General features: G+C 38.8%; 1 protein-coding gene across 2 annotated transcripts in view; it reads right to left on the bottom strand.

Annotated features, from left to right (window-relative positions):
• Positions 1-10,843: 10,843 nt before the first annotated feature.
• PDK1 (pyruvate dehydrogenase kinase 1) overlaps positions 10,844-21,023 on the bottom strand; it is a 31,478-nt gene continuing 21,298 nt past the window's right edge. The window contains exons 9-11 of one of the 2 annotated variants that reach the window (XM_014846573.3): positions 20,401-20,511; positions 15,577-15,690; positions 10,844-13,563 (exon numbers count right to left, since the gene is read on the bottom strand). In XM_014846573.3, coding sequence (XP_014702059.3) covers positions 13,423-13,563; positions 15,577-15,690; positions 20,401-20,511 — 366 coding nt within the window. In that variant the 3' untranslated portion in view covers positions 10,844-13,422. Of the gene's footprint in view, positions 13,564-14,223; positions 14,352-15,576; positions 15,691-20,400; positions 20,512-21,023 lie in introns of those variants that run through there. The other variant, XM_070508106.1, reaches the window with a different exon arrangement.

The following is a 21,023-nucleotide window of genomic DNA, read 5'->3' as shown; positions in this document are numbered from 1 at the left end:
GGTGGGTCTAGTTAGTGAATATCAATATGCTGATAGTCACCTAAACCTTTTCAAACGGGTGGCAAATATCTTTCTACAGATCCTATCCCTGTGTTGGCCAGAGAGAAGCAAAGTAGATAGTTTCTTTTCTAACAATTAGCATTGGCATTAATGGAGCAAAGACGAATATTAAAATCTAAAGACAACTGTTAGGTATAGATTTAATGAGCACAGTGCCCTGACTCAAGACAGACGGGGTGGACCAGTGGGCAGCCTTTGTTGTTGTCAGTGCCCTGGAGTCAATCCCAACTCCCAGAGACCCTGTGTACAGCAGGGCAGAACCCTGCCCAATCTTTTTGTGCCATCCTCTCAACCCTCCAGTGCTATGCTATTCATAGGGTTTTCACGGCCAATTCTTTTGGAAGCGGGTGGCCAGGTCCTTCTTCCTAGTATGTCTTTGTCTGGAAGCTCCACTGAAACCTGTCCACCACAGGTGACCCTGCTGGTATGTGAAATACCGGTGGCACAGCTTTCTGCATCACAGCAACATGCAGCCGTCTCAGTATGACAACAAACAGACGGGTGGTATGCTTCCTTGACCGGCAGTCTATTTAAGTCCATATGCATATCTTTAAGTTTAGAGGCTCCTGAAGGCATGTGTATCCTACCCAGAGGCCTTTCATGTCTTGACTGTTCAGAGCAGAATGAAAGGACGCATAGTGGTTTCTGATTCTTTCTTGTGCTTCTTGTCAACTGGGCCCTCATTTATAGATAGAAGACTGACACAGAACCAAATGGATGGGCTGGAGTAAGATGCTGAGGAGAGTAAAACAGATGTGCCAGTAACTAAATGGACCAACCAAGTCTCATGTCTCCTTCTCAAGGAGGGGAGTCTATAGAGGCAAAACTTTTTCCTGAGAGCCTCAAGAACATTAAGCACGATATCCACAAATATAACTGTGGGGCTGAGATCTTGAACCTTATGCTTGCTTAATAAGCCACTTCCTGTCTGTCATTTTGGAGATGTGACAGAAGGGCATCAGAGATCAATGCCCCTGATGATGCTTGGATAAGGACATAATCAGTATAAAGCTCCAGAATAATCTGAGTTAAAGACAGAACCAGAGAAGTGGTCTGGCCATACTATATTGCAGCACAAGACGAAAATTCAAACAGCCCTAGGGTGGGACAGTGAAATTATACTGATGACCCTCTCAAGTGAAGTCAACTAGTAGTCTAGATAGAGGGGACTAGAAAAGAGAGCATGGTCAAATTCATGGCAGCATGACACTGGATTGGACATGCTGCCATTTACTCAATAATGAAGACCACGTCAAGGACCAAGTGAATACAGGTGAAACTATCTTATTCAGTTATCTTTGGTCCTCAGTAAAACTCCAGAAACTGTGATTTGTTCTGAGGGGTGGCACTGGAGATTTGAAGGGTGATATGTACTAACAATGAACAATTGGAAAGCAAAACTATTTTTTAAAAGATTTTAAAAGGGTATTTATAATACTCTGGTAAATAATATACTTAGATTTAAATCTAACAAAATATGTGCAAGATCTGTACACTGAAAGCTACAAAACACCAATGGAAGGAATCAAAGACGATCTAAACAGACTGAGATATATACCATGTTCACAGACTGAAAGGCTCAACATTGTTAAGATGTAAATTCTCCCCACAAAGACATTGGATGTTCCCTTCCTCCATTTTTCAAAGTATTGGAGCAGAGTTAGAAGGAGGAATCCCCAGGCCAGTAACTTTTACCTGGCAAATAGTGAAGCTCTGGACAGTGGACTCATCACATTCTCCATGACAGCGCTAACATGGACCCAACCCAACAGACAATTTCTGTATATCTGTCTTATGTCTGGCTGCCCTATCCATGGTTATTCAACATTGACCTGTATACTGAGTTAAGCACTTGTAATTACAACTAAACTCTATTTCAAAATAATAAATATTGAATTTTCTGTCTCTGTTGAGGTAATCATCTGGTTTTTATTCTTTATGATAAATTACACAGACTTTTCAGATGTTAAAACATCCTTGGATTCCTGGGAAATCCCCTACTTGGTTCATGATGTATTCTTTTTTATATACTATTATATCAATTTCCCAATATTTTGTTGGTGATTTTTTCACCTATGTTCATAAGCGAAATTAGTCTATAAATTTTTCATACTGCCCTTGTTCAGGTTTAGCTCTGAGATTTCGTCAACTTTATGAAATGGATTGGGTGGGTTTCTCTCATTTCTATTCTCTGTAAGTTTTTATAAGATAAAAATTATTAGTTTTTTGATATTTTGGTCAAACTCACTTTTTTTTATTGAGTTAATGATACGTTACAATCTTGTGAAATTTCAGTTGTACATTAATGTTTGTCATTCGTGTTACAGGTGCACCACTTCACCCTCTGTTCCCACCCCCCACCCCACATTTCCTCTGGTAGCCAATAATCTGTTCTCTTTGTCTACATTTTTAAATTCCTCATATGAGTGGAGTCACACAGAGATTGTCCTTCTCTAACTGGCTTATTTCACTTAACATAATTCCCTCAAGGTCCATTCATGTTGTTGCAAAAGGGATGATTTTATTCTGTTTTGCAGCTGAGTAGTATTCCATTGTATATACATACCACATCTTCTTTATCCATTCATCTGTCGATGGGCACTTAGGTTGCTTCCATGTCTTGGCTATTGTAAATAATGTTGCAATAAACATTGGGGTGCATGGGACTTTTGGAATTGCTGACTTCAAGCTCTTTGGATAGATACCCAGTAGTGGAATAGCTGGGTCGTATGGTAGTTCTATTTTTAATTTCTTGAGGAATCTCCATACTGTTTTCCATAGTGGCTGCACCAGTTTGCATTCCCACCAGCAGTGTATGAGGGTTCCTTTTTCTCCACAACCTCTCCAACATTTGTTACTATTAGTTTTAGATATTTTTGTCATTCTAATGGGTGTAAGGTAATATCTTAGCGTAGTTTTGCATTTCCCTGATGATAAGTGATGATGAACATCTTTTCATGTGCCTATTGGCCATCCGTATATCTTCTTTGGAGAAATGTCTGTTCATGTCTCCAGCCCATTTTTTGATCAGGTTGTTTGATTTTTTCGTTGTTGAGTTGTGTGAGTTCTTTATATATTATGGATTTTAAGCCTTTGTCAGATATATGACTTGCAAATATTTTTTCCCAGTTAGTGGATTTTTTTTTGTTTCAATCCTGTTTTCATTTGCCTTGAAGAAGCTCTTTAGTCTGATGAAGTCCCATTTGTTTATTCTTTCTGTTGTTCCCTTCTCTGAGAAGGCATGGTGTCTGAAAAGATCCTTTTAATACTGATGTCAAAGAATGTACTGCCTACGTTTTCTTCTAGAAGACTTATGGTTTCAGGTCTCACCTTTAGGTCTTTGATCCATTTTGAGTTTATTTTGGTGAATGGTGAGAAAGAATGGTCAATTTTCATTCTTTTACATGTGCCTTTCCAGTTTTCCCAGCACCATTTGTTGAAAAGACTTTCTTTTCTCCATTGTATGCCCTCAGCTCCTTTGTCGAAGATAAGCTGTCCATAGATGTGTGGTTTTGTTTCAGGGCTTTCAATTCTGTTCCATTGATCTGTGCACCTGTTTTTGTACCAGTGCCATGCTGTTTTGATTACTGTAGCTTTGTAGTAAGTTTTGAAGTCAGGGATTGTGATGCCTCCTGTTTTGTTCTTTTTTCTCAGGATTACTTTAGCAATTCGGGGTCTTTTGTTGCCCCATATAAATTTTAGGATTCTTTGTTCTAATTCTATAAAGAATGTCTTTGGGATTCTGATTGGGATGGCGTTGAATCTGTAGATTGCTTTAGGTAGAACGGACATTTTAACTATGTTTATTCTTCCAATCCGTGTACATGGAATGTCTTTCCATCTCCTTATGTCGTCATCCAATTCTCTCAGAAAGGCCTTGTAATTTTCATTGTATAGGTCTTTCACTTCCTTAGTTAAATTCACCCCAAGGTACTTTATTTTTTTTGTAGCGATTGTGAATGGTATTATGTTCTTGAGTTCTTTTTCTGTTAGCTTGTTATTAGAATATAGAAATGCTACTGATTTATGCAAATTGATTTTATACCCTGCAACTTTGCTGTAGTTGTTGATTACTTCTAAGAGTTTTCCAATGGATTCTTTGGGGTTTTCTATATATTAAGATCATGTCCTCTGCAAACAGCGAGAGTTTCACTTCTTCCTTCCTTATTTGGATTCCTTTTATTCCTTTTTCTTGCCTGATTGCTCTGGCCAGGACCTCCAGTACTACGTTAAATAAGAGTGGTGATAGAGGGCATCCTTGTCTCGTTCCTGTTTTCAGGGGGATGGCGCTCAGTTTTTGCCCATTGAGTATGATGTTGGCTGTGGGTTTGTCATATATGGCCTTTATTATGTTGAGGTAGTTCCCTTCTATCCCCGTTTTGTTCAGAGTTTTTATCATAAATGGCTGTTGGATCTTGTCAGATGCTTTCTCTGCATCTATTGAGATGATCATGTGGTTTTCATTCCTCAGTTTGTTGATGTGGTGTATCACGTTGATTGATTTGTGGTTGTTGAACCATCCCTGTGTCCCTGGTATGAATCCCACTTGATCATGATGTATGATCCTTTTGATGAATTGCTGAATTCTGGTTGCCAAAATTTTGTTTAGGATTTTTGCATCGGGGCTGGCTCCGTGGCCGAGTGGTTAAGTTCGCACACTCCGCTGCGGCAGCCCAGGGTTCGGATCCTGGGTGCGGACATGGCACCGCTCGTCAGGCCACGTTGAGGCGGCATCCCACATTCCACAACTAGAGGGACCTGTAACTAAGATATACAACTATGTATCGGGGGGGTTGGGGAAATAAAGCAGGAAAAAAAAAAAAAGAATTTTTGCATCTATGTTCATTCAGTGATATTGGCCTGTAGTTCTCTTTTTTCGTGGTGTCCCTGTCAGGCTTTGGTGTCAGCATGATGTTGGCCTTGTAAAATGTGTTAGGGAGTGTTCCATCCTCCCTAATCTTTTGCAATAGCTTGAAAAGGATAGGTATTAAATCCTCTCTGAAAGTTTGGTAGAATTCCCCAGGAAAGCCATCTGGTCCTGGGGTTTTATTATTTGGGATGTTTTTGATTGCTGTTTCAATCTCTTTCATTGTGATTGGTCTGTTCACATTGTCTGCTTCTTCTTGAGTGAGCTTTGGGAGATTGTAGGAGTCCAAGAATTTGTCCATTTCCTCTAGGTTATCCATTTTGTTGGCATATAATTTTTCGTAGTATTCTCTTATAATCCATTGTACTTCTGTGGAGTCTGTTGTTATTTCTCCTCTTTCATTTCTGATTTTGTTTATTTGAGCTTTCTCCCTTTTTTTCTTTGTAAGTCTGGCTAGGGGTTTGTCACTTTTATTTATCTTCTCAAAGAACCAGCTCTTTGTTTCATTGATCCTTTCTACCACCTTTTTCATTTCAATAGCATTTATTTCTGCTCTGATTTTTATTATTTCTCTCCTTCTGCTGACTTTGGGCTTTGTTTGTTCTTCTTTCTCTAATTCGGTTAGGTGTAGTGTAAGATTGATTTATTTGGGATTTTTCTTGTTTGTTAAGGTGTGTCTGTATTGCAATGAATTTTCCTCTTAACACAGCTTTTGCTGTATCCCATATGAGTTGGTATGGCATGTTATCATTTTCATTTGTCTCCAGGTATTTTTTGATTTCTTCTTTAATTTCTTCAATGATCCATTGCTTGTTCAGTAGTGTATTGTTTAGTCTCCACACCTTTGTGCCTTTCTCAGCTTTTTCCTTGTGATTAATTTCTAGCCTTATAGCATTATGATTGGAGAAGATGCTTGTTATTATTTCAATTTTTTTTAATTTGTAGAGGCTTGCCTTATTTCCCAACATATGGTCTATCCTTGAGAATGTCCCATGCACACTTGAGAAGAATGTGTATTCTGCTGATTTTGGATGAAGTGTTCTATATATGTCTATTAAGTCCAATTGTTTTAGTTTTCCATTTAGCTCCACTATTTCCTTGTTGATTTTCTGTCTGGATGATCTGTCCATTGCTGTGAGTGGGGTGTTGAGATCCCCTACTATTATTGTGTTGTTTGTAACGTCTTCCTTTAGGTCTGTTAATAGTTGCTTTATGAACTTTGGTGCTCCTGTGTTGGGTGCATAGACATTTATAAGCGTTATTTCTTCTTGATGAAGTGTCCCTTTGATCATTATATATTGTCCCTCTGTGTCTCTCTTTACCTTCCTTATTTTGAAATCCGTTTTGTCTGCTATAAGTACTGCAACACCTGCTTTCTTTTGCTTGCTATTAGCTTGAAGTATTGTCTTCCACCCCTTCACTCTGAACCTGTGCTTGTCCTTGGGGCTGAGGTGTGTTTCCTGGAGGCAACAAATTGTTGGATCTTGTTCTTTAATCCACTTTGCTACTCTGTGTCTTTTTATTGGAGAGTTCAATCCGTTTATATTGAGGGTGATTATTGATGCATGTGGGCTTAAGGCTGTCAATCTGTCGCTTGTTATCTGGTTTTCCTGCATTACCTTTGTTTCTCGTCCTGTGTGTTTTAGCCTACCCAGTGACTTCTGCAATTTCTTATGCTGGGTTTCTTAGATTTTTCCTTATTTATGTTTTGTGGCTCTGTTCTGTTTTTTAGTTTAGTGGCTACCCAGAAGTTTGTATTTAGAATCTCGTGTATAATATAGTCTATTCTCTGGTGGTCTCTTACTTACTTGGCCTAGACTGATTTAGTCCCTTTGCTCTTCCCCTCCTAAATTATTATTTTCATCTCTTATTCCAACTCGTGTTATGAGTTTGTAGTTAGAGTGACAAGATTGTCTTTGCTTTGGTGGTTTTCTTACCTTTATCCTAATGCTATAGTTGAATATTTGCTATCCTATTCTGGTTCTATCTATCTGTCTCCCTACTCTGTGGTTTGTGATCCCTTTCTCCCTCTTTTTCCTTTTTTTCAGAACCTTCTTGAGGATTTCTTGTAGTGGAGGACTTTTGGTTACAAATTCCCTTAACTTTTGTTTGTCTGGAAAAGATTTAATTTCTCCCTCATGTCTGAAGGATATTTTTGCCAGATAGAGTATTCTTGGCTGAAGATTTTTATCTTTTAAAGTTTTGAATATGTCACTCCATTCTCTCCTAGCTTGTAAGGTTTCTGTAGAGAAATACGCTGAAAGTCTGATAGGAGTTCCTTTTTAGGTTATTTCCTTCTGCCTTGCTGCCCTGAGTATTCTTTCTGTATCTGTCATTTTTGCCATTTTTACTACTATATGCCTTTTTACATTGACAAATCTAGGAGATCTGAAAGCTTCCTCCACACACATTTCTCCCTCAATCCCTAGATTTGGGAAGTTCTCTTCTATAATTTCATTAAGCACACTTTCTGCTCCATTTTCCTTTTCCACGTTCTCAGGAACTCCTATGATCCTTAAATTCGTTCTCCTCATTGAATCTGCTATTTCTCTGATATTTTCCTCATTCTTTTTAGTTCTTAGTTCTCTTTCTTCCTCTGTCTGGAGCCATTCAGCCTGTCTGTCTTCAATTATGCTAATTTGCTCTTCTATGGTGTCTACACGGCATTCAGGGAATCCGCATTCTGTTTTATCTGGTCCATTGTATTTTTCATTTCTAGTATTTCTGTTTGATTCTTCTTTATAGTTTCAATCTCTTTTGTGAAGTAACTCCGGAACTCGTTGACTTGTTTCTCTATCTTTCCCTCTACCTCATTGAATTTTTTTGATGATAGTTACTCTAAACTCAATTTCACTTAGTTTACCTATTTCCAAGTCCTCAGGACTTAATTCTGTGTTTTTATTGTTTTCCTTCTGTTCTGGAGCTTTTACAAATTGCTGAATGGTAGAGGAGCGGTTTTTGCGCATGATGGTGGTATTCGGTTGCAGTTACAGCCTGTCGCCACTAAATGGGGGTTGAGAGCTACGCGTTCTGAGCCCTCTGCCTTCAGCTAAGATGGCGGCCCCCAGTGCGGGTTGGGAGAGCAGGTGCTCTTTCTCTGGCAAGCCAATCTGGATTTCAATCAGCTCTTGTTCTCTGGTCTCCCGGGGGCCTGGCTTGATGGGGTCCCCGCACACGGAAGCTTTCCCCCATCAGCAGGTTTCCACTGCACTGGCAGCTGGAGTCCTGGATGATCCCCCAGTCGCGCAGCCCCTCTCCGGCTCCTTCCCTCACCCGTGGCAGCGATCCCAGTCTTTAGGGGAGGGAGGAAAGTTCTCTTACCCCATTCCAGCTCCTTCGAGGCCGGCCGCAGCCTCTCCGTCCTCTGCCTTCTTGCTCTGTAGGTCTCTGACGGTCTCGGCATTAGGGTTATTATTTGAAATTCAGTTTTTCCATTTCTTTGGTTGTTTTTTGGAGGGGAGAGAGTCCCGGCTCAGCTCACCCCGCCATTTTGCTCTGGCTCCTCCCAATTGTCCCAAACTCACTTTTAAAACCTTGTCTTTTGGTGAGGTGCAGTTGTGATACTAATTCCATTTCCTCAGTGGTTATTGGTTGATTTAAATTGTCAAAATCTCTGTAATATTTGTTTTCCTATAAGCTTATCCATTTCTTTCTTTTACACTTTCAAAATTTTTGTCATAAATAGTATGTTTATTTTAGAAATCTATTTGTAGTTACGTCTTTTTGTTTTTATCTAAATACCATTCATTTGGGCTTGTTTTTCCGAATAGTCCTTGCTAGAGGTTTTTCTGAAAGTATCCTTTTGAAGCAGCCTAGTCTCCCTCGAGGGATGGCCACCAGCGGTTTCTGCTACAGCTGTGGCTTTACCTACACTAATAGTGTTGCTTATTTACACTTTATACTTTACACTTTCAATACACTTTAAAATAAACGTAGCTTTAGTACAGCTGTTTTGCTAATCCTCTAACTTCTCATTTTTTCTGTATTTTATCCTTTTGCTAGGTTTCCTGTGTTGTTTACTATCCACAGTTTTCTCTATTGTATTGTTTCATTTTTGTGTGAGCTATCATTTTGAGAAAGTACATAACGTTGTTAAATTTATTATTCATTATTCACACCCTGAGCATACTGTTATAAGTACTTACTATATGCTGGGCATTATGGGAAATAGAGTAAAGAATGAAAAGAAATAGTTCATGTTTAACCAGGTGAGTTTTTATACTGTAATACAGTGAAATAAATGACATTGGTTCTCTCTCCCATTCTACTTATCGTGTAATCAGGCTCCATTTTTGAATGAAGGTTTTGGACAAATAATTAGATATTTTCATACAGTACTCTAACAGTATAACTGTTACATTTTGAATCCCATAATGGAAGACATCTAAGTCTAAACCCATGGTCAGATCACTGTGGCTTTTTATATTTAAGTTAAACTTTAAAATGTGCTGGCCTTATAAACTGTTTCCTAAAGGAATTTTTATTATAAACAGATGTCAACATTTCAATTCAAAACCACAAAATTTCTGACAATATTCTAGGTGACAACTGCATGAAGTGCCCTCCTGGACTTTCAGGAAATAACTCCTGAATGAGTACAACACTCAAATGGAAGTTTCTCTGGTTTATCTTACTGAAATGAAAATTGTGTATTTTTGCTCAAAAATCTCTAACATAACAAGGTAAAAGATAGCTATCACTATTACCCAACATAAATAAGAGCTTTTGCAGCAAAAACTAGCAGTACTGCACCAGAACGAAGGGACCTAGAAACACATTCCAAACTCCACTCAAACACCACCTCAGTTCTGAAGAACTCTTTTTTTTTTTTTTTTTTACTACAGTAGGACTATTTACTAATTTTGATCCAGTGAGGAAAGTGTTAATAATAGTCATAATAACAATATACATCTATATTGTGTCTACTATGTGACGAGCACTGTTTAAGCACATATTAAATTTCATGTTGTAAATTTTAAAAAAAACCTGGCAATCTTATCTTTTGCTGTTAAAAGCCTATGGTTAGCGATTGCTAAAGAAATGTGAAGACTAGCAAAAAAGTGGGCAGTAGACTGTCTAGTTCTTTCCAAACATGTAAACAGAACAAAAGGTACAATAGTTTACGAATGCGAGAACTAAGCAAACCAGTTCTTTTTTGACAGACATAAAATCCTTCATACTGCATTAATTATAGTATTCTTTCAAGTGCATTGGGCTTGACTGTAAGAAAATAAATTATTGGGGCCAGAAGTTAATCGTATACGATGAAAAGTTCCTCCAGGAAAAGCCACATTTGCAAACCAGCTAACTCAATCCTGATTACCCATCTGTTAAAACGTCACATTTATGTCACAGAAATTGAAAACATAAACTGAAACAGGTTGACTGTTTTGGCTTCCTCTGTGATTAGCCACCCACACGGCCACAAAGGGACCATAACGTTAGTGTTTGTTTCCCCACTTCTTGACCTATGGAGTTCTGTTATGGAACTTGTCAGCTTTAACAATGAAGGGAAATTATGCTCATATCCCATCAACCAAGACTAGGATAGGAATCTATCTTTGACTAGAGGAGTTTAGTTCTGACTTTCAACTGGTACGAACAGAGGGTCACGCTGGTTAAATTAAGAACTTTCCTACCATTACTTATACTGTGAAAAGTTATTTGAAGAGTACATTAACATAACCTTTCAAAAATCACACAACAGAAGATCTTCATTGACGCAATAAGTCAGTCATCTGTGGATATTCAGATAAGAAACTCTAGGATAACCCAAACCATACACACTTTACCTCTTGCTTTCTCTACTAGAATATGCACATTGGAAAGTTCCAACCGTTTCCTCTACTGAAGACAGTGAGAATTACCAGGAGCCACCCAGGCACGACTTTCTGAATGTTTACGAAAGGCTGACCCTTGATGAGAGAAGAGACTTTTATTTAAAAAACATAATTATATTTTTAAAAACCTAAATTGACCCAATTCATTTTCAAAATAAGAGTTGATCCATGTTTTCAGTTTATTGCCTTACACAAAACACTTTATAAAATAATATGGTAGACTTCCACTTCAACATCTTCATGTAAAACTTCACAGTGCAAGAAAGTGATTGCTGCTGAGTACGAAGACATCTAAAGCCAACCAGTATTTTAAGCATAGGGTAGAATATTTTTGTGATTCTTCCTAAAAAATGTTAGCACATTCATTAAATTTTATAAAAATTTATAAAGATCACTTAGCATCCACTTCTTATCCTTCAGTATGTATTTTTATCTACATGGCATCACATTAAATGCTGGTGGACAAAACAGCTGAAGAATCTAAAAACTTTTCAGGTAGCACAATGATTTAAAGCCAACTACGAAACAGCTACCCTCCAAATATTTTTGTACGTAATTTTCTGTCCATTATCAAAATAACAAAGTGAAAAGGCTGTCATACCTTAAAAAGAAGCTAAAGGAAAATATTGTCCTTTTCCTTTGAAAATACCATTTCTTAGCTCTTAAATAAAGAAGGAAAAACTTTAATTTTTGGGGGGAAGTGTTTCAAAGTAAAAACATCAAGTTTATGTCAATCGTACAAAAGTCTCATTTAGGAAAGAAAGTCAATACTTTGATTCAAAGGATTCTAAAATATTTCATCATTATAAGAAAAGTTTTAAACCAACAAAATTGTAGGAAACTAATAGAAGTCATCCACTAGCATATCCTATTGTTTTTCACAACACCCATATTAAGGAACAACAGGTTAGGTGAAAGATTTCTTTTTCCACCATTTGGTCAAATCAGCTAAACCCCTGGGCGAACCACACACTCGGAGTTCCAGGATCGTCATCTCTCAGGTGAGGAGCCTGGACTAACTGCCCTTTGACATCCCTTCCAACTTACAAATGTACGTAGAATTGTTAAGCTGACGTAATCCTTTTGAGAATGAGGTGTTTCAACTCAAAGTATTTTCCAGATAAATAAAATTCCCCATTTAAGTAGTAAAGCTGTCCTTTAAACATTTAAAATCTTACTTTAAAATTTATTTTGAATGTATTTCCCTGTCGCCTAAAAAGAAGAGGAGGTATGGCTAACAACATGGTCGCCTCACTTCACGGTCTCCCAGTCCTGGCGGCTGACGCAGGGATCGGCAGACACAGACAGCTTGGGCCCTGACTCCAATTCTGTGCCACTCTGGGCCACGTTCTGAATCTCAAAATGATGATGATACCACCTGCTCTAGATCTCTCTATTTTAAAGCCCAACAGAGTTATCATGATATACCAAAGTACTGGTAAACTACAAATTACCATACAAATGTAAAGGATTGTTGTGACAAACCCAAGTTGATTTTTTCCTGATAATAAAGTCTAGGTATTTTTTATAAAATATAAGTTCTTTGTCAACACTTGCACATTTGTGATTCTGAGCCTTTGGTTGCCTGACTATCCTCCTGTGTCAGTTTGCCTCCTGCTTCTAACTGCACCAGGCCTGAGATCCAGTTTGTATCTCCTGGAGTCTAGAAGTCTGACCTTTCAATAGGTGAAAACCAAAACCTAAAGACCTCTCTGTTATTTCAGTGAATGTGGTATCATTATGCCCTTTACAAGACTCGTTTCCTCCATCGGCGAGGCATCAGGTTCACCACGGAAGCGTTTTAAAAAGTGAGATTCCTGGGCTCCAGCCATAAAGAGTCTGATTCTGTACGTCTGGAGTAGGACCCAGAAAAACTCTGTTTCTCAAAATCTCCCACAAGTAACCCTAACAATCAATAGCTCAGGTCTTTGGACTCACTGCTTTGCCCTCAAATCCCTTTCTAGGACTGTAGCAGTGCTGGGTTTAGTATAAAAATTCCCCCTTGCATTAATCACAAGTACATTCAAAGAAGATTGCGCAGGATCTTGGCTTAGCTCCATGGGGAACCAGTCATTACAATTCTTTGCAATAATATTAAAAAATGATAAACTAACTTCCGAGTGAAGACAATGCATGTAGATGCTGAAAGGTTCTATACTTACAGGACAACTGCCTTCCGCTTTACTTGCAGTCACTGGTAATGAAGAGCATCTTATCAGTTATCATTACCAAATAAAGGATGGCAGAACTCCTCCAAAAAAACGAAAGATGGCTAAATAGCTAATCAGTATTACTAAGAAAATGTTCTAGCAGACATAAACGTGAAGTATTTTTTAAAAACACACAGCTTCCCATAGAAACCCAAAAACTTCAACGCTTCCGAAGTCTACCATAAAGAGGAAAGTTGACCAAAACTATGGTTGTTTAAAAATATCTTCAATTAACTGTGAAAATATAAGTGTAAAATAGGTACAGTTTCATCCTTTAGGAGGTTTAACAGGCATAAACGGAATTCATTATCCATTTATTCTACCCAAAAAGTTAATTGTGAAAACAACAGGTGAAGTATTTGGTATAAGGTAGTTCTGAACACCAAATCTCTTCCAAATTTAATACAAAAGCTGCATCTGGATTTTGCAGGTGTCCCAAGTCTATCTAGGCGCTACGGAACGTTGTCATGTCCTTCGGTTCTCTGCTGGGGACGCACCAGTCGTCAGCCTCGTGGTTGGCGTTGTAATGCTTCCAGGCAGCTTTGTTATACACAGGGAGTCTTTCTACTGATTCTGTGGACAGCGCCTGAAAGAGAAACAAGGACCCAAGTCTGGCATGTTTTTACATTTCATTATCTGGGGAAATATACAATGGCAAAAAGATTACTACAAATTAAACAATACTTTATTGGATTTGTATTTTATTAATCATAACACCATCTACCTACATTTTAAAATAGTGTACATATTTGAAACAGTTTACTTACTAAGTCTGCAGCACCGCTTGGTGTGCATGTTGACATGCTTGCCTGGCATGCAAGCAAGACTTTCTAGCTTGCAGTACTTCTCCAGCCAGCCTGCCAGCTGCTGGACTGCAAGATTACACAGGTCTAACAGACACCTCTTACAAAGCACAAGCCACAAGTTCATTAATTGAAAAAGCCAGTTAAGTATAAAAGCATAAGAACTGATATATGTACCTTAATAGATGTAATTGCACAATCATTTAATGAAGTCTATTTTAATTATTCATTAGAAGAAATGCTATTTTTTCAGTATAGTCATTGTACTTTAAAAAAAAGTCATCATAACAATATTATTATCAGTAAATATACAACTATGTCCAAGGCATCTTGACTTTTGCTTGAACAATTCTTGGCCCTGGGTTTGAGCTGTGTCTTCTCCTTCTGCCACTAGAGCCACCAATTTCAGTGACAGCATATGTCATCTCTGCATCATGCATCATTTCAGGTTCCCAATTCCATTACCTTTCATTCACTGTTCTCTTTCAGCTTCCTGAAAAGCACTGGAACCTGACAGCAACTATGTTCCTCATTATCTTCTTCAGTTACGATATTTCAGTAGGATTTCAACCTAAAGGTATTTCCCAAGATGTAGAAAATATTGAACTGGAAATTTCATTCCAATAATGATAAGGAAGATCTTTGATGTTGATGATTTTAATGATTCTTTAAGACTTCCTATCTTCTGTTTTTTCCAAAATGGAACTAAAAATCTTTCACTTATATATTCTCTTTAAATATGTCAGAACTACCAGAATCCCTTGGTCAATTATGTGGATCAAAAATGTTACATTTGGTGACAAAAATATTGCCTTCATGTCGCCCTTTTTAAGTTCCTCATAATTGAGATGGATTAAAAAAAGAAAAGTAACTATTATCTTGAAAGAATTTAACCTTTTCAGACAAATTTTTCCAATATAAAATCTTCAGCATTTCCTATAAAGTAGGTGCCATCTAGTGGACAGAACAAGAAACTAGAGTCACTAAATAGGTGCTACCAGTCCTCTGCCTGGTGGATTATGGTGCCCAGTGCTTTCCATCCCTGCAAAATATACTGATCTCTGCAGAAACACGTGGACTGTCCCAGACCAGCAGCTCAGTGCTTCTGCTCCCACCAGGTGAGCTACATGCATACCAAGAGTCACCTACGCTTGTTCCCAAATCTGTCTATACACTTACAACTGTAATTCTAACTACAAAATCATGTATTGCTCCACAAGAAAAGGGGGGTTTTCTGAAAATGAAGATGAATGCTTTAGAAAGACTCATGAAAGCAAGTTACATAAAAATTGCTGTCAAATCAGAGTCAGAAAACATCTGTAAAGGACTGCAGAAAAATCAAAAAGGATTACGCACTTGGTTGGTTGTTTGTTTAAAGAAACCAAAACAATGCATTGTAAGTACAGCTTTTCCAAGAAAGACAACTGAAACTTCAACCTGCAGACCCAAATACAAAGAAAGGGCCTTGGCAGTACATCAAAAGATTGGTAGATCAATGTCCATTCACGTGTTTTATGTTAAAATTAAATTTGTAAAATATATAACTTTGGATGATGCTCCACTTCAACCTGATTTTTTTCTATTAACTATCATGGTCCTGATCATTACAGATAAGAGTGTTTCTTTTCCCATAGTCAAGGAGATTATTTGGCAAAATAGATCGAGATCCTATATAAAAAACCTTATTCTTATATTTTAATAGCATGAGGTAGAGAAAATGTCATTACAGCTAAATATTGGCATCTTTTTTTATCATAAATGAGGTGTCAGTAAATCAAGAAGACTGGAGTTATTACCTTAATGTAGATCACTGCATCCGTCCCATAACCCTCTAGGGAATACAGCTTGAGGTCTCCTTGGAAGTATTGTGCATAAAGTCGTGATATGGGCAATCCATAACCAAAACCAGCCTGTTTGATGAGAAAAATGAAATTCTATTCAGAAAGCCACACACTGACATACTTTTCTAATTAAAATAAATGCTCCTGAGTATCCCAGGGCTATCAGAGCCTGCCTCGAAGAGATCCATTAATACCCAAGTATCACTAATGATCAAGCTGAAGCCTAGTTGGGTAATACATTAGATGACTCCCCTTGGGTCATTTAAGACTCCTCATTCTTCTTATTTCTATAAAGTGACTTGTGGGGCTCTGGAAAAAACATGTTGCTGTTCTTCACTGTCCTAGAGTAACCCAATACTGCTTTTGGGAATATCATATAAAATATGTGCTCTCCATCTATGGACAGCTTATCTTTGACAAAGGAGCTGAGGGCATACAATGGAGAAAAGAAAGTCTTTTCAACAAATGGTGCTGGGAAAACTGGAAAGCCACATGTAAAAGAATGAAAATTGACCATTCTTTTTCACCATTCACCAAAATAAACTCAAAATGGATTAAAGACCTAAAGGTGAGACCTGAAACCATAAGGCTTCTGGAAGAAAATGTAGGCAGTACACTCTTTGACATCAGTATTAAAAGGATCTTTTCGGACACCATGCCTTCTCAGAGAAGGGAAACAATAGAAAGAATAAACAAATGGGACTTCATCAGATTAAAGAGCTTCTTCAAGGCAAATGAAAACAGGATTGAAACAAAAAAACAACCCACTAACTGGGAAAAAATATTTGCAAGTCATATATCTGACAAAGGCTTAATATCCTTAACATATAAAGAACTCTCGCAACTCAATCACAAAACATCAAACAACCCAATCAAAAAATGGGCTGGAGACATGAACAGACATTTCTCCAAAGAAGATATACTGATGGCCAATAGGCACATGAAAAGATGCTCATCATCGCTGATCATCAGGGAAATGCAAATCAAAACTACACTAAGATATCACCTTACACCCGTTAGAATGACAAAAATATCTAAAACTAATAGCAACAAATGTTGGAGAGGTTGCGGAGAAAAAGGAACCCTCATACACTGCTGGTGGGAATGCAAACTGGTGCAGCCACTATGGAAAACAGTATGGAGATTCCTCAAAAAATTAAAAATAGAACTACCATACGATCCAGCCATCCCACTACTGGGTATTTATCCAAAGAGCCTGAAGTCAGCAATCCCAAAAGTCCTGTGCACCCCAATGTTTATTGCAGCACTGTTTACAATAGCCAAGACGTGGAAGCAACCTAAGTGCCCATCAACAGACGAATGGATAAAGAAGATGTGGTATATATATACAATGGAATACTACTCAGCTGCAAAACAGAACAAATCATTCTATTTGCAATAACACGGATGGACCTTGAGAGAATTATGTTAAGTGAAATAAGCCAGCAAGAGAAAGATAATCTGTGTATGACTCCACTCATATGAGGAATTTAAAACTATGGACCAAGAACAGTTTAGTGGATACCAGGGGAAAGGTGGGGTGGGGGGTGGGCACAAAGGGTGAAGTGGTGCACCTACAACATGACTGACAAACATTAATGTACAATTGAAATTTCACAAGATTGTAACCTATCAATAACTCAATAAAAAAAAAAAATATGTGCTCTCTTTTAAGAGCAAGAGTAGAAAACGCCTTGTTGCAGCTTAAGAGATATATCTCATTACTTCATACCATGAATTTCTAGCCCGTGTTCTGAACCTGGAGAGATCCATAATAGGTCTACTTTCTTAATTCTGACAGGCCACTTCCCTACTTAAAAATCTTCAAAGCATATCACCACGACCCCACCCCGCAGCATCCCCAACCCATTTGTTGCCTTGAGATAAAAAATCCAAGCTTCTAAAAAGAGCTTTCAAGACCCAATAAGATCAGGTCTTTGCCTCCCACTTCCCAGTCCAGCTGAACTAAATCTCCTGCTCTTAAGTTCCTCAAACATATCATGTTATTTTTCACTCAGGAGTCTTTGTTCATCCCGTTCCTAGTATCTAGAATGGCCTTCTTACCTGGATAAATCCTAGAATTTTTAACGCAAAGCAAAACATTTGGATAAGCATACAAACAGTTTTTATCACCAAGTCAGGTGTTCAATAACATTCCACATAACGCTTTAGTTAAGAGCTTACACGGTTTCAGGATTCAGAGTGCCATTAACAAATCCAGGCTCTGGCTTTACTCACTTCCATCATTTATTACTTGACTTTTCTAACCAGAGTTTCTGTTTGCCCCTCCTAATCAACCCTCCATTCTCCACAATTCTCCCTGCCCTGGGAGGCTGACCTGAAAGGATGGCGTCACTGGGTTCCATGCCCTCTGCCTCAGCGAGTCCGGCCAATGGAGAATCCAGGAGGAGTTCAGAGGGGGTCAGATCAGGGTATTCATTCCCCCTCTTCCTTCCCTTGGGCAGGCTGGGCCCCTTGAGAGTAAGCAGCTGCTCCGCCATTTTCCCTTCTTCTGGGTTCTGCTAAGTTCTCCTCCTTTTCCCTTTGATTCAGGGTAGGGACAGCTCTACTGCTGCTAGCCTTGGATTCCTGCACTATCCCTACTTCTATTTTTGTAAATAAGCTTTCCTTCAATTACCATAATTTGAGTGAGCTCTCTCCTTGCTTTTGGGACCCTGACTGATACATTATTTGGTTCCAGAAATAGCCCCAAGAAAACTGCACAAGCAGGTGGCGCAGGATCCCACGGTGCCTGACCTGCTCTAATACTGCTTCTCCCTTAACCACACCTATGGACTCATGGGACATCCCCTATAGATAGTTTAAGAGAATAAAACCAGGATGGGCTTGGCCCACTGATGGATCTACAGTGCACCAGCACCAGCTAAAAGTGGATGTCCTTTCACTGTAACCTCTCTCAGGGGTGGGCCTGAAAGACAGGAGTGAAGGAAACTCCTACCAGTGGGCAGAACTTGAGGTGGTACCCTACAGGGACTCAAGGGCAGGGCAAACACGCTGGCTTGGAGTCAGGGACTTGCAAAGAACAAAACAGATAACTGATGAGAGGGAGCTCTGGAAGAGAGGGATGCAGATGGTCCTCTCTGCATGGGCTCACAGTGTGAAGATATTCCGTCCATGCAAATGCCCACCAGAAGGCATCCACGTGGAAGAAGCTCTCAGTAATTGGGTAGACAAGGGATCACTCCTGTGGATATCAAGCAGCCTTTCTCCAGCTGTCCCAGTGCCTGCTTACTGGGTCCACTTACAAAGTGGTCATGACATTAGGAAAGGGGCTCTGTGCAGGCTGAACAACTGTCTTACCCTTGGCAAGCCTGTGTAGGTATATAGGGGAGCCTGTGCCATGTCAAGCCTCCTGTTTTCTTAAAAATTCACATAAAATTTGCATCCTTAGCAACACATTTAATCATCACAATAACCTGATTTCTAAAGTTGGGGAAACTGTGGTATTAAAATGTCAATAATTTTCCCAGGGGCTGGCCCCGAGGTGGAGTGGTTAAGTTCTCACACTCCACTTTGGTGGCCCAAGGTTTCTCTGGTTCGGATCCACGGACACGACACCACTCATCAAGCCATGCTGAGGCAGCATCTCACATGCCACAACTAGAAGGACCCACAACTAAAAATACACAACTATATACTGGAGCGCTTTGGGGAGAAAAAGGAAAAATAAAATAGTGAAAAATAATAATAATAATTTTCCCAAAGCTACACAGCTAGGATGTGGTGGAGTCAGGAATGGAACCAGAGAGACCGAGGTCCAGCCTGGACGAAGACGCTATGCCACTCTCCACAAAAATGCCACAGTATTTGTCTACTACAAAAGCGGTTTATCCCTTCTCTCCCCTTACTTCTCAGAGTAAAATCAGAATCTGAGAAGACGCTCATGTTTATTATTGGGCCTTGTACGTCTCTTGGCACACAGACGCCTACCCTGGGAGCCACAAAGCTCCATTTGAGAAGCACATCACTGGAGCAATCATTTTAAAAGTTTGTAAGCCATGAACTATATTACAGGTGTAGCTACAGAATTTGTGCTGTGTTAACACATAAAACTATTAGAATAAAGTCCTTCCAGTAACTTCCCAGACAGAGTCTAAAATAGATTTACCCTATATTGTATCTCATCATGTTATGGCATAACTCCAATGTACCTGCCAGAGAAGTTTAAAGCCTGGAAGAATAGTTCTTCCAGAATTACTGGTCAGAGATTTGGCAAAGAGCTTTGCTGAGAGCTGGACAAGGATAGAGTCAATTCAAAAGCTAACCTTATTAAACTTGAAAATAGGTGACTAAGATGAATAAAAATTAACATCAAAACAATTATAATTTGAGCCATTTCCAGGTTGGGGATTAAACTGATCAGAATTCTGGTCTTATTTCTGGGTCTAGAACATGAGCTCTTTCTAATTACAAGTACCGGAGGAAAAAAAAAAAATCAAAACTAAAGATTAAATCAGTGTTGACCAAATACTAGTAAAACCGGTAATTTAACCTTCACATTAGAAACAGCGTGTCAGATGTGGTTTACCAGGTGAAAACCTCTGGCATATCACTATCAAGCTTGGCAACGAGACACTAAAACGACACTCTCTGTCCTGTGTTCTTTTCAATCAAAAGAAAAGAGGAAAGTGTTTTTTTCTAATAGTTTCCCTTCTTCCTTGTGGTGTACCCTACACAAGGGTTTAACTGATTTATTTGGTAACTGATATATTTTTGGCAGTTCACAAAAACATACTTCATTATCTCTTGATCACATACCAGGGGCACTGCTCGGGATGTCTCCACACGAGGCCGGGGTGCGGTTGAGTACATGTAGTTGAAGAGTCTGTCAATCTTCCTCAAAGGAACACCACCTCCTCGGTCACTCATCTAAGATGAGAAAGGATCACGCCCTATGACCAAGTCCCATAAATAGCAAAGTACCAATGCATACCCACAGTGTCACAGTTAACTGTTGGCTGGAGAGTACCGCTTTTCAAAATGAATACTACGCAATCCAAGTTGGGAATGGAAACTTTGGCCCACTGGCAGACTTAACACAACTCCTCTAATACACAGAACTCTAATACATAAGAAACTCACTCATAATACAAATTCAGTGCTGTGGCCTGTGTATTTACTTAAGTCACACTAACAGTGCAATATAGCACAGAAATGGGGCCTAAGCTATCTTGGATGTAACAAGAAATTTGTTATTCCTTTCTGGTGAGCAGTTTGGCAAACAGATTAAAAATGCATGAACTCTTTGACCCAATCATGTTTATCCTAAGAAAATAATCAGAAACGTTTGCAAGGTATTTATGAGAATATCCATCATAGTATTACAAAGAACAGCTAAAACTGGATTACAACCTAAACAGGGGACTGTTTAAGTAAACTAG

The sequence above is a fragment of the Equus asinus genome, chromosome 4 (assembly GCF_041296235.1).
Source record: "Equus asinus isolate D_3611 breed Donkey chromosome 4, EquAss-T2T_v2, whole genome shotgun sequence".
Classification (NCBI taxonomy): domain Eukaryota; kingdom Metazoa; phylum Chordata; class Mammalia; order Perissodactyla; family Equidae; genus Equus; species Equus asinus.
The sequence above is the reverse complement of the archived record's forward strand: the minus strand, read 5'-3'. Positions and strand labels throughout refer to the sequence as shown.